The 14,702-nt window shown below is 38.3% G+C and overlaps 1 protein-coding gene across 4 annotated transcripts in view; it reads right to left on the bottom strand.

Moving 5' to 3' along the window:
- The window catches only part of DCLK1 (doublecortin like kinase 1), a 250,495-nt gene that overhangs the window by 20,924 nt on the left and 214,869 nt on the right, over positions 1 to 14,702 (bottom strand). For all 4 annotated transcript variants that reach the window (XM_065678389.1, XM_065678390.1, XM_065678392.1 and 1 more), the window contains 5 exons: positions 10,762 to 10,908; positions 5,900 to 6,033; positions 5,137 to 5,214; positions 4,407 to 4,503; positions 2,729 to 2,809 (listed from right to left, as the gene is read on the bottom strand). In XM_065678389.1, coding sequence (XP_065534461.1) covers positions 2,729 to 2,809; positions 4,407 to 4,503; positions 5,137 to 5,214; positions 5,900 to 6,033; positions 10,762 to 10,908 — 537 coding nt within the window. The remainder of the gene's footprint in view (positions 1 to 2,728; positions 2,810 to 4,406; positions 4,504 to 5,136; positions 5,215 to 5,899; positions 6,034 to 10,761; positions 10,909 to 14,702) is intronic.

The raw sequence follows: 14,702 nt of genomic DNA, 5'->3' as shown, positions 1-14,702 counted from the left end.
CTTGTGCTGAAGCTGGGAAAATGAGGTACAAGGAAGCTGTGTGGCAGAATTGCAGCTGGTCAAGCAGGTGAGGGTATGGGGATGAGAGGTCAGATCTACCAGTGTTCTGACACCACCATGAGATCATTCTGTCTCTGTATGCTAGCAGGCTGTCCCTGCTACTCCGTACTTCCCAGACTCACTTCAGGAAAGCGTTCTTTTCCACAAAAGCACTCAAGCACCTGTTTCAACTCAACCTTGTTCTTATTTCTCCTTAAGAGAACTAGGATTCTAGCGCCATCTAGTCAATTTTATGCTTCATATTAAGCGCTTCCATGTGTTATGTCCTGAAACAGGATCGACGTTTGGAATGTACTCAAGCACCATCCTCAATTGGTCCCACTGCCGCCCTTTCTCATTCCAGAAAAAAATATCTGGAGGATATGTAAGAGAATTCAAAAGAGGTTTTGATATGCGTTACAAACTATTGTTTGCATGTTGCTGAAGACAAAATACTTATTTGTCTCAGTTGCTAAAAGCAGAAAAGGAGAAATTACAAAATTTTGGACAGAAAAGAAGAAATTACAAAACCGTCATGGAATAATTTTGCTTATTTATGGACAGAACTGCTACAGATTTTGATTGCAAGGAATTATAATCAGCATAAAACTAGAAAAACCGCAACAGAGTTAGACCAAAGTTGAACTGAACACGGTATTTTGTTTCCAGCTCTGCATTGTAGTCACTGTTTATGAAATACTACATTTAATGAAGACAAGTAGATCTTTAACTTTCCCTGGTATATACTCCAGTTTCTGCCAACCAAGTACTTAAGAACTTTGTGAGCCAAGAGTTGTATCCAGACCCCTGTATTTAATAGGAACCAATGGGCTCATCCTCCAAAAATGTATCAAACTCCCTTTTGAAATCCATTTATACTTGGACTCTACAGCATCCTCTGGCAAACGGCTCCACATTTTAACCTGTTGAACAGAAACCCAGGAAGCTGCCAGGGTTCTTCAATAATCAGAGTTTAGGTTTGGTTAGTGGACCTCTGGAGTGTTAAAAAGTTTTAGTCTCCAACCCCTTTCCCCGTCCTTTCCCTTCAGCAGGCACTAGTGAGGGCAGAAAGCAGACCTTCATGTCACCTGCACACCATCACCATTACGCTACTGACAAAGAGCCACACCTCTTCTTCATACACCTCTCTAAAAAGTCATCCTAAAATACATTGTGGTATAACTGAAGCAAAAAAAAAAAAAAAAAATGGTGCTTGGGGGAAGCATTAACAGTTCCAATATATTTTTCAGAAAAAGAGGGAGATAAGTGATCAAATCCTTATGTGGTGTAAACATGTGATATTTCAGTAACCTCAGCAGCAGTGTGCGGACTGTCACTGTGGGTGACCTGGCCTCTCTGCAGCTTCTGACCAGTCACTTCCATCTCTTCCTCAGCAGCACTCCAGAAATGCACTCCAGTGGAGAGAGAGAGACACCTCAGTCACCAAAAGTCATTATAAACTGTGACAGAACACTGTGTCCAAGGACAACACCTGGCACTGAGGAAAGTTAATATTTCAGCTGCTAGAACATCATCTTAAAAAAGAAGAGATTTTCATCAGACATTGTCCTGGATCCTTGCATTCTTCATACACTGTAGACGTGCTCCGCATGATAACAGCATTTGCAATTTAAGAAAAAAAATTTGGGCAAGAAGTGAGCTTTCAAGATACTTGGTGAACACTTAAGCGATGACCACAATTCTGGGCTATATGGAGGACACTTTCATTAAAAAAAAAATAAAAATTAATAAATTAACATTCGAAGTTACCGTATATATGAATTTTTAGGATAGTGTTTTAGTGAGAAAAAGATTTCGGATACAGCAGCTGGGGGACCAGATAGCATTCCAGGGAGGACTGCATACTCAAACTTTCAACCAACAAAATGAAGCAGCTTTCTTCCTCCTTTATTTTTTTTCTCTGCTCATCCCAATGTATTTTTTTTCTCAATCTTCCTTTCTGAATTTGAATCTCAATTTTCTCCAATTTTTCTTTTTTGTCATACAAATATTTTAAGGCATATTAAATAGTATGAAATAATAAAAAATATTTAAGTAGTATCCTTGTCTCAACATTAATTAAAGAGGAATGTTTATCTTCTGCCATATTTATCCATACGCCACCTCACTGATTACCACTTTTATGGCAAATGTCCAGTAGCTTAGAGACAAGCCACAATACATATACAGGTATTTCATGGTAACTCAAATTAAATGAATATGGCTGCACATAAATATATGTATATTTCAATGTCAGAAGCTAAATATGATTTTAAAGGTTTCCCTGTTTCATGCTGGCTCAAGAAGGCTTAACACTATTGACTATATTTCAGTATCTCTTAATCATGACTGTCCAGATTTTTGTGTCTATCTGATTTCAGGATAGCAAAATGTGCCACTGAATCGATAAGATGATTGTTGGAGGTATAAATTTGTCATGACTGGTTGAGATTTTTTGAAAACCTAGCCCAAAATATTTCAGAGAAAATGTAGCTGAGCATGCATAAAATACTGAATACTCTGAGGCATGTGTGACATACTAAACCAGACTGGAACACAGCTTATTTCCAATTAAATCTGAAACATTTTTAGAATGTGCTGGCTCCAAAAGGGCATAGAAAAGACCTGATAGAAAAGAGCTCAAAGGTGCCAAATTACAAGTAGCATCTACAAGCCTGAAAATACTTACATTAACCCATGGATGCTCAAGAACTTGCAAGGCTGAGAATCGCAGATCTACATCTACTTGAAGCATCATCGTGATAAGTTCCTGAGAAGTGGAATACTGGGTTAAACTTAAGAAACTCTTTTAAAGAACAAGTCAATATTAAATTCACTAAAGTTCTTTTCAGCTGATTATATATGAATTCTCAAAGAGAGAGCGAACTGCCAACTGCAGAAATATGTTAAGATTATTAAAAAAAAAGAACTATGAACTGCTGAACTTCAAGCTGAACTTTTAAATCAATATCTAACAGTATCTTGAAAAGCTAGAAGACAGTTCTGAGTTACAGTTCTGTAGCCACCGTTTAAGAGAAAAGCACTTAGTACATAATGTACAAAACAGATGGTTGCATGAAATTAGGTTAGCCTCCCATTAAGCTAATTCCTCTGTAGGAAAAAGCCAGCAAACCTAGAATTTTGCTTCAAGCTCTTGTATAAATGACATAGAAAATATACTAAAAAAAATTCACTTAAACCCATTTTTCATTCTTGATTTCTTCTGAAATTACCTAGTTTGCAACTAGCATGTAAATAAACATGTATGTAATTTGACCACTGAGTGGATTGCTCAGAAAACAGGATGGCAGCATGACGGCAAATAAAGGGGTATCACCAAAACCCAAAGTTAATAGTGACAAGTGACAAATTAGTGACAAGGAGAAGTTAAATAAATAGGTTAATGCTTCAAACCAGAAATTTTAGACTGAGTTATTCAAAAGAAGGAGTTTCACAGCAGAATGCTTGCAAAGGACTTGCAGAGTTCTCATTAATGTTGCTATGAAATAGAGCCTGCTACAACACAATGACGTGGTAATTGTATAAATATTATATATAAATATAAATAGTTTTATGGCTCTGGCTTTTTTTTAATTACATACACATATATATTATCTCTCTCTATATATACATGTATACACATAACTATAGTGAATGCCAGATCCCTAGAGAATCTGAGTTGAACTGTTGCTCCAGTGCACTAATGGAGTTAGAACACTTGATCTGCTCTGCAAGTGTAATGAACTCTGGCAGGGTCTGTATCCGGAAAGGACTGTACCTGCTTTAGCACACGTCAAGCTCTGCCTCCTCTGTGGCATCTGCCAAGAGGCTATGGGCCATGATCTGGTGGCCAGAACAAGTCTATTTCATATCACACTGACAACAATAAGGAATTACAGGCAATGCAAGGCCTGGTTCTTTGACAGGAAGAAACAAGACATGCCATCTAATGGGATTAATAAGGGGAAACCAGCCTCCCTATAATGTTATTATATAATATTTGAATGCTCCAGGTTTGTACCTGGTCCCCATCATAAGTACATATAGAGTGCAGTCCCAGGTAGCTTTCAAACTAAGAAGCATACTTCCATAAGAAGTTACTTCGAAATTTTCTTGATCTGTAAGGGTTGCTGGTGTCTCTGTTGTGTGAGACATCATATAGAGATGGGATCCATTTCAGAACCTCCCAGAGTCTAACAGACAGAGTGATCAAACGACATCACACCTAGTGACCTAGAGGAATTTATAGGTGTAGCAGGACATGTATGAAACATGTCAAATACAGCACTGTGAGAGAACACCATGCATGAGATACTGGCACTAGGAATAATATTGGAAAAGAAAGTATCATCTACTATAAAACCCACCTTTGCAGAATCAGAAACATTGTCCCAATATGGAGATGGAAAATCCACTTGTCCCATCAAAATTTGGTCAAAAAGCACTTCTTGGTCATCTCCACTTCTATAAAGTAAAAACCAAACAAAACCAACAACAAAACCCACAAAGAAATTATTTCCAGAGATGGTTTCAATAGGCTTCTTGAAATTGCTTTCAATTGATGATCAATTAGTATGGTTTTGGAAGCTGTTAATTCCCGCCAGGCACACAATCATAGGTGTGAAAGGTGAAGTAAAACAAAATGCATTTGGTACATTTTTTCTGAGGTAACCTGCTTGTCTTCAGGATTGTCAGCAACTTTGCAACTGTTTTGATGGGCAGGAAAGATCTCATATGTCCTTTTTAAGTGTCTTACATTTTAATTACCTTTTATCAACCACAAAATATGTTGTATTTGGTCCATGAAAGAAGATGCTTATTTCAGTGTGTATTTTAAACATCAGGCAAAGGCACACAGAACCTGTAATGAAGGCTCTTGTTTTATAATGCAATGAAGTTTAAACTAAACAACATGAGACACAGATTTTACAGTAAAATCACAGGCATTTATGGGGTTTGTGTAAATTACTATGCAGAGCAGAGGAAAAAAAAACTACGAGTAGAGTACTGTTTCCAGTGGGAAACTCTGTGCTTAATGCAAAAGCAGCACAGGGACCAATTCACAGAGTAAGGATGGTTGAATAGATCAGTCCATACCCACGGAATGGAGGAAACCCACAGAGTAGGATGTAAGTAATCACACCCGCTGCCCAGATGTCCACCTTCAAGCCATATCTAGAAGTGTGAGAGACATGGTTAGAGACATTTGAATCCTATGAAATACAGTAGAAGAACAGAGGAAACATTTTCAAAATTATTAATAATTTCTTATATATTCTTATCTGAACTTTCTCTAGGTCCTATCTGCCTATCCTAGTTCCATTTTAAGATCTTTTTTCACATTTATAACTTAAAACTATGTTGGATCAGAATGTAGGAGTGTAGAGAAGCTATTGTACTGTATTCTCGAGTTAGACAGTGATGCCTACCTTCACCTAACATGAAGCCTGCAAAGGCGACGAAGGCTGCTCAAGCTAGCAGGCACCTATTCTGTGGAACAAATCAGAAGATGACAGTGTGTGATAATGAAATCAAATTAAGTGAATGGTAACTTAAGAATTACTTCTACTGTATCTTCAAGTGGTTAGTCAGTAACTCAGTGTTAAGCTGAGAAGTCTGAGGCCACCAACTGGCAGAGGAACCTGATATAACTCCAAAGTTGGCCCTGCTCTGAGATGGTTTGGACAAGATAGCCTCCTGAGGTTCCTCCCAGATAAATTGTTCTCTAAGCCATGATTCTGCATCATACTCAAGCAAAGGCAGCATAAAATTCTTAATTGCAAGAACTCCTGCCTGGCTTATTGCTGAGAACTCGCTCCATGGCGTACACATTAATGAATCATCACTAGAAGTGATTTACCCAGTTTCTGCAATGATTTCTGGAGCTACATATGTTGGGGTCCCACAAACAGTATATAGAGGTCCATCCACAATTGTTGCTAGACCAAAGTCTCCTAGCTTCAAGGACTTGCTTCCATCTTGGTGTTCATAAACCTAAATCAGGATGAAAATTCAAAGGTTTAACACAATACTATTAAGGTAACTATCGTATGATTTACTAACTGCCTTCTAATTTACAGTCTTTTTTCTCCTCCTAACCTACAACATACTTTTCTTTATGCTTTGAAAATTTGGTATTTGGACAACTTCCCTTGAATGTACTCAGGGTGTTTGGGAAAGACTTGTCTTTTTGTCTGGACAACAAAGGACTCAGCTAGCTAGAAGCTAGAGCCCAGAAGCAAAGGTCTGACCTTCCAGTAGTGACATTCCCAGGTTAACTCCCCACTGACAGCAATTCGCAGTGTAGGGTTTTTGAGTTTATTAATTTTACTTGCACAGAGCTTAAAGGCTTACATAGGATTTTCAGCTTCTGAGATAATACAACAGTGACGGCACTGATAGCAACAACAGATTCTTTCCCTTGTATTGAAGTCACAAGACACAAGCCTGGCTGGAGTGTTTCACCTAGAAACACTGTCCTTTCCTTGGATGACTGTTAAACACCAGTCAGTGCCTTAGTGGCATGTTACCATAATTATCAATGGACATAGGTTGGGCTGCTAATAAGCATACTTGGAAATCCTGTCATAAAACATGATCTTCTGGGTTTTTATGGGTGCAAGGGGAGATTAAGGTATAGCCACAAGAAAAATGCTGGAGCCATCAGAAAAAATACACATTTTAAAACCTGGCTTAATGCAAAAGAACAACTTCTAACTTGCAAACACTGGAAAATTACCAAAAATGTTCAAAATAAAAAAGTATCTAAATTAAAACACTAAACCATGAGTCTTTCCCTAATCTATCTGCTTGTTTGGGTTCTTGCTTCCCATTTTGAAATTGTTTATGATGCATTTTAATTCTGTTTATCACAACAGCACCTTAAAAAATGGAAACAGTTTACAGGAGGCACTTTATTATTTTGCAACCCAAATCAAAGCTCTATGCAGTCTGGCTCACCAATCCTGACAACAATTACCAGTAAACAACCACACAAAAATAGAAGATATCATACTTCACAATCAAAACCAAAATCATACCCATCTTGACCAGCTACTCCTATATCAGAAACCACATTTATCTACAACTACTTGCAGGGAAAAATCCTATATATCTCCTTACAAAAGCACAATTACTTCCACAATGAATCCTTGAACAGTTTACTTTGTGAATGTGAATGTTTACTTTGTGAAAAATAAAATCTCAAAGTTGCACCACTGTTTGCTACAGATCTGCTATAGCTAATAATAATGATATATATTTTACATCCCAGTTTGTCCTTTGTTAATGTTAGTTATGTCTAAAGAGAAAACCCCTCTCTGTCCTGAATCCCTGCTACCAGCTGATAGAGCCTTAAGCAGATATTCAGAATAAACAAAATCCCTCTCCTTTCCTTATGTTATTTTTAATAATACAACTGGATCTTTCAGAGGACCAGCAATTTCATATGGATTCCCATTTCTCTGCTACTGCAAAGTCAGGAAAAAAAAAAAAAAAGATAGGCTTATAGAAAAGCATTGGAAAAAAAAAGCAATTATTGTTCTATTAAAAACACAGATTGTTAAATACATCTGGTTCCTGAAACTAAAGAAAGTGCTCTCTGAAATGGCAGTAATAAATCTAATCTCAACAACAGTTTTAATTAAAGGCTAGAGACTAGAGCTTTAAATATTCACTTGCTAAAAAATGCGGAGTGTGTATTTAGGCATGAAGAGCTGAATCCAGTCTAATCAGCATCTCCTATTCTATTTCATGCAGTTATCTCTTACAAAACCCTCTGAGTCGTGTTAGCCTAGTGAACGTTCGTAAGTTTCTTCATTCAACAGACCTCACCTTGTATGACTTCTATATCCTAGAAGCTAATTGCGGAAGAAGCCTGCTTGGCAATATTTACCAATGCAGAAGATTTGATACAGTGCATTTTCTAGTGTTTTGCCCCATCTGTTTCTAGGAATTATTTTCCTTGGAAAACTACTTCAGCTGACTTGTTAAATTGAAGAAAGTAACTTTTCCTCACCCTGTTGTAACTCCATATAAAAAGGAGCCCAATGTGAAGCTGTGGTATGTTACTTGCCAGTCAAGGAATGTGAAAGATAACTTAACACTCATGTTATTCAGAATAAATGCTATATATGTTCCACTGCATTTAAATACTGAAGGGCAATTAAAGAAATGGGGATTAGTGCAAATTACCCACTATGTAGTGCTTTCACTGTTTTAACTAAGCAATAAAACTGTGTAATTGTACAACACTAATTGAATGCAGCCACACATAATTGTGTGCCACCATATGTATCCTATTACTATAAAGACTGTCAATAGTTTCTAAGCTGCTTTTGTGATCAGCGCAGATGGCAGCAGTCAGAGAAGTCATTCTCTAGGGTTTATTATATGGCTATAAAGACATCCCCTGACTTGACAAAATAAACGTGCTAAATAGCAGCAATTATGAAAAATGTTCCAATTCAAACACAGAAGACACTCTCTAGAGAACAAAAAAAAAAAAAAAAAGCTAAAACATCACAGGTATTCAGCATACTCTTAGACAGTTAACTGTTAGGTGGGCTTTGCATATTCTGAAGATAAGGGATATTTAACCACTTATTACTGGTATTGCACATAGGATGCTGAGAGAGGTTCACACACAAAGGTTTATCAGCAGGGTCTGTAGCTGATGGCACAGATCGGTTCTAAGCATGACTGTTGCTTTTGGGGAAAAGTTAAAAACAAAGTAGAGAAAGAGGAAGGTGCTGCTCTCTCTCCCTCCCTCCAGTCAGTTGTTCTGCTCTGGGCAGGTCCATTATAGGCTGCTCTAAACCTAAAGCTACAACTTGTGAGTCGGATAAGGGCAGGGGAAAAAGGGCTGATTCTCACACTGGTGGCCAGGAGAACTTACTGAAACACCACTGGAGTTTGCAGGTGCCAGACCATGATAGTAATGGCATGAAAGCAACAGCACAAGAACAAGGGAAACATACTGCCATGACCACTTAGGTGAAATGTCATAGACCTGCAAGCAAAAGGCAGGCCAGAGAGGGCAATTAGAAAGTCTTTATCATCAGAAAGATGAAGACTCATATGGCATTATGCAAGTGTTCTATAAATGCCATTGATATAACCTTAATTTCAATCTTGTGATAGGAGGAACTATGCATCCCATTTGAGAGACAAGAACAGAAAAGTAGAAAGTTCAAGAGACACTAAGGCCATAGACTGCCAATATCCAAGACAGGGTCAGAACTCATATGAGGCTGTTTCCAAAACATTCTTCTAAAACAGCATTTGTTTATTTCAAGGACACGATAAATCTTAGAGAATTAATATTCAAATACTGACTTTAAAGAGTTAGGATGCTGCAAGAGGTTAAGTGCTGCATCCTCACTGCTCACTATGAATATCGATGTAGGACATTTACATGCACACAGCACGGGAAAAATAACTCAGAATCAAATCAGCTACAATGCAAACAGTCTGATCATTCCTGGTTGTGGAATCCACTCCCTACTGCCTCCACCTCCTGCCTTCCTTTGCCTCTTCCCTCAAAAGCTTAACTCTGCTGTTTTCAGACTTTAGAGACATGTCAAGATAGCAGAAGGGCAAGCCTTGCCCCAGACCATGTCACAGCATTAATGACCTCTGCATGCAGTTACCTGTGAACACAAGGACAAGGACTGTGAAAGCAGGATCAATCACTAGTGTTTAGTGAAACTTCTACCTGACATGTTTTTAGCAGTTTCTGGGAAATGAGGGCAGGCTGCTTCCTCACCCGGAACTATAAAGGCACCTGCCATTAGAGGAACCTCCACTGTAAAAATCCCCCTCCCTGGAAATTCAGTAAGATCGACTTGAGTCAACTTCCCCATAAAACTTCTTCAGTGTCAATCAGGACTAAAGGCACTAAGCCATGCCAGAGAGCATGGAACTGAGAGAACTGATAATCTAGGTACCTTAAGCGCTGTTTTATGGCCACAGAATATATGGAGAATTGGGACATCTTGGTACTAGAACATGTTGGCAAATTTGGGAAAACTCAGAGAACACTGAAATAATCAGAAGAAATAAAACTGTATCAGTTGGACAACACAATTGCTGCATTCAAGAATGAAAATTCTCAGGACAACTACTTGTTGCCAGGGTATGTTTTTCACCATCTTCAGTGGACAGGGGTTATACAGATTCACCCAGGAAAATGAAGATTTAGGCTGTCTATGTTAGAAAGTGGCTGAATACAAAGTGCTATGGGACTATCTGAAAGATGCAGCAAGGAAAGGAAGAACATTGAAGTTTCTTCTTGGTTGTGCTCTGATGTACTTCATGATTAGGGTACAACATTTACATCCACAATATTTGTAAAACTGAACTGCTACTAATTATGTAGGCAGCTGCAGGAGTACAGAATAGCCTGTTGAGGACAGGACAGCTCTTTGTTTATGAGAAGCTTGAAATTGTACTGCAGCTTACTAAAATGTCACTTCTATTGACCACTGGAACAATTTTGCTGCTGTGTCCTGGGGAACAGTCTAGACATACCAGCTTATGTTACTGTACTTCTTGTGATAGCTGTTATTCTTAGGAGCGCTTACAAAGCTAAGGTTAAAAAAAAGACCAATGATTTAAAAGACTGAAAAAACTTGGCAGGTGTGTGATAGGAGGCAGAAGCGCAGACCTTCTCTCACACATTCCCAAGTTATCAACAATGCCAAAAGTAGAACCTTCACTTACCAGTAGATTCTCCGGCTTAATATCCCTGTGGACAATGTTCAGGCTGTGAAGATATTTGATGGCGCTGGCCAGATTGTAAAGCATCCCACTGGCATCTCTCTCTGTATATTTGTTGGTGGAAGTAATAGCATCGAAAAGATCTCCTCCCTGCAGTAAAATGACCATGGCATATGAGCAATATTGCTTGTGAAACGACCGAAAAATTTAGGGAAAATCAAGGAGCATCATTTATAGAGGAGGAAGACAGAGGAGTAGGACAGTTTCCTTGGAGCTATAAACTGCGGGTACTGTGACAATATCCCCCATAACGGCAGTTGAACATATCAGTAATTCAGAACCCTTTGTCACAGCTTAGTTGGTCAGCCAAGAGGCAGGAGTCTCTACTGCAAACCATTCCCACCTGCTGCTGCTTTTGTAACATGTCCAGCACTTGACAGTCTGTGTGTTCAGAGCCCTTGTTGTGAATTTCTGGCATGCCAGCATGCCTGTGATGATGCCACATACTGAGCCCTGCCACTTTTTATTATAATCATAAATAGGCTGATATCAAATTTTTGCCCAAATCCTGACTGAACTCCAGAAAAATGAAGGAACTCTGAGTAAAACTCAAACCAGCTACCTGTCATCACTGCTAGTGTATTTTAAAAGTCTGTTTCCGTCTCATAAAACTTTGAAAACGTGGATTTTAGAAACCACTTTGTCTGGACAAGATGTGAAGTTTTTGGTAGTGTGATGCTTCTTGAAGCTAACACTGAAAAACTTCCCAGCATATATGTCAGACAGTCATACTGGAAGACACTTAAGAATTATTATTAGTATTTCACCACAGCTACAAATACAGATGGCAGCTTGTGTCATTTCCATCTCATTGTGCTGTCTAATGCAGCTAAAAGCTACTTCCAGTGAAAGAAAAACTAGAAAGAAAGAAAGAAGAACAGAAGGAAAATTGGGTAAAATTCTCAAAGTTGAAATAATCTTAATCAGGACCTAAGGCAGCCATGACATTTGGACTGTATTTCCAGAGCTGAGTTGGCAAGTGGGAAGAAGAACATGGAAGTGCTTGGAGAAAGACTAAAAAATAAGTTTAAAGAAGAAATTAGGGAGGAATCTTGAATCTTGCCAGAGTGAGTGAAAAAAACAAATCTTTTGAGAGATACTACTCAGAGGTATTGGGCCCTTGGCCAAAATCAAAGCAACAGAACCATAAAGAAAACACAGGAAAAAAAAAGGTAGTTGTGGGGAGAAGGATAATTCTACAAAACCAGCACAAAAAATCCATGCCGCAGTCAAAACATGAAGATAAAAAATAAATACAGAAGATTTTATTGTAAAGAAAAAAGGTAGGTATTTTCTGAAGAGAACAGATGAAGCTCAACTTTTCCGGCTCTCGGGATTTTATCAACAGCCTTAAGTTATTTGCTTTTTTTTTTAAAAAAAAAAAAGCTCAGCTACAGAGCAAACCTTGTTTTCACTAAGAGAAAGGAGAGGGGGAAAGAAAGAAAAACCATAATTTTCCCAGGAACCATGGCTACAGAGAAAAAGGTAGGAAAAGACAAACACCAGAGACTCAAACCTGAAAAAAAAGACCCTACTTGTTAAAATCCGCAAACAAACTATTAGAGATGTTGCATTGTTGAGGTGCAGCTGAAGCCTGCCAGGGCAGGTTTACTCCCACTGTAGATGCAAAACCCCAGCTTTGGAAACTGCTTGCAGCCAACCATTGTGAAATCTGGACCACATCAAAACCTCTTGCTCTGGCTGATGACTGATCAAGACACATCAGGATACATAGTGTCAAGAAAAAGAGGAAAAAAAGGCCAAGCTAAACCAGATAGAGGATTACAGAGAAAGGCCAAATATTTGGCAAAAGTACAATACCATGTACTTCATGGCATTATCTGATCCCTAAGTATTAGATATCAGCATGTGGCAAAAGATGTGGGATAAATAATCTATCTTCCATAAGATCCTTCCTGTGAAGTCCCTGTACCAGCTGCTTTTTAACATGAGGTAGTGGATTAGACAGATCTTTGGTCTTATCTAATATATTCCAGATGCTCAGGAGAAGTGTCAGTAACATCAGCAAAAGATCTGCTTCCAAACAAAGAAAACTATCCAAGCTGAGATGTAAGGGGCAAGAAGGAAAGAAGCTGAACCTTAAAAAGAGAAGTGAATGTTCTGGCCTTAAGTCAGAAGAAAAAAGAAAAAATGCCCACGTGCACGTTAAAAAAAAATAAAAAATAGGAAACTCAGAAAAAGACAGAGGCTGCAGAGCACATTAACAGACAGTCAAGCCGAGCTGAAGCAGAATAATTTTCTCCATTTAAGCAGTTTACTCAGTAAAGTTTCTTACCATGTAGCCTGATAAGACAGCATACACTTAGGCTGTGGGATTCTCTGCAGTGAAAACAGAGGTGATACCCTGGAAAGAGTTAACAGAGCTGACAGCTATATCAGGCAGAATTGTTTTCAGACTTCCCTTTCCCTGAAGAGCACTTTAACCTGCAAGGTTCTGCTTAGCTGATTCACACAGCAGGTCACTATCATTTATTCAGGCACAAGGGGTGAGTTCAGAATGACATTTCAGTCTTAAATCCCTGGTTCTGGAGTGAAATGGGATCAGCAACATCTGAATGCAGTTTTTATCATCTGTGCACATGAGGAAGTATACTTGGAAGTACAGTAACCAATTATTTATTTATTACCTTGTTATGTAAATGATATAATCTCTGTTTTCTTCTGCAAAAGTGAAATCATATCCTGAAGCACTAAAGGAAACTCTGCAATAAATCTTGCTTGTTAAATTGGCCAAACCCCTGTTAGGTTTGAATAACAATTTTGTTTCGCTGTAAAAAGGCAATGTGCCAGAAACTTGGTCTTTGCTTCCTTTACAAGCACCACTTGCAATGTGTTTATATTTGTATTTATGAAGTGCTTTTTCTTACACTTTACAAAGCAATGAATGGCCTATCTGCCATGAGGTGAGGGCAGTATTTGCAGCAGCCACTTATGTCAAACATGTTACTGCCAATTAATGCAGGGTGGTATTAACTGAAACCGTGCTCTGCAGTATCAAGCCCTTTCTCCTTGAATTTCTTTCCTGTCTGTGAGTTTGATTTAAAGTCAGGTCTTCAAAAGTCAGTCAATAACAGATGGTTAATCAATTTTAACAGCGTATGCTACGAAATGGTAACAGTTCGCAATTGGTGAATTAACAATTAATGTCTTTCCAGAAATACCTTCCCTGGTGCCCATAGAGTACAACAAGTTGGTTTTTTTGTTGTTTTTTTTTTTTGTCAATTAAATATTAAGGAATAGATGTTTGTTTCAAAGAAACAAGGCTGACTTCCCAAGATCAAGATATTTCTTCTAAATTTCTCCTATTATTCCACATAAAAGAACATTAAACAAGTGCTCTCTAGGATATCTAAACTACAGAAATGTCTATAAAGCCATTCTATAGCATAACTAAAAGCATAAGTATGTGCAGAAATTCTAAAGAGTAAAGAAGAAAGAGTGCAAGAAAAGAGATTTTTCCAGAAAGTGAATATAATGGATGGTTTTCTTTATATAGATCTGTAGGCCAGTTATTTTGTAAGAGTTGTCAGTCCCCTCCTCTCTTACTTAGCTGAGTAGGACTTTGATTAAAAATCCACTGGAGACTACAATTTGAACATCTTTCAAGCATGAATAGCACAGCAGGTTGCACCCATAAAACCAGCTATGTACTTATGTCTTGCCATGTTAGACAAGGCACAGCTTTTACTTCTTAGCACACCTCATGGGGCCAAGATGAAGGATTTGTCAATGCGTGCTGAAGCCGTGGCTACGTTAGATTACAACATCATGCGAAAGTATTGAGGCAGCTTTGAACAAGCTCTTATCAATGCTGGAAAAAACCTACAATAGCATGGATCTCCAAGTGAGCTCACTTATTGTAG

The sequence above is a fragment of the Lathamus discolor genome, chromosome 4 (assembly GCF_037157495.1).
Source record: "Lathamus discolor isolate bLatDis1 chromosome 4, bLatDis1.hap1, whole genome shotgun sequence".
In the NCBI taxonomy this organism is placed as follows: Eukaryota; Metazoa; Chordata; class Aves; order Psittaciformes; family Psittacidae; genus Lathamus; species Lathamus discolor.
The sequence above is the reverse complement of the archived record's forward strand: the minus strand, read 5'-3'. Positions and strand labels throughout refer to the sequence as shown.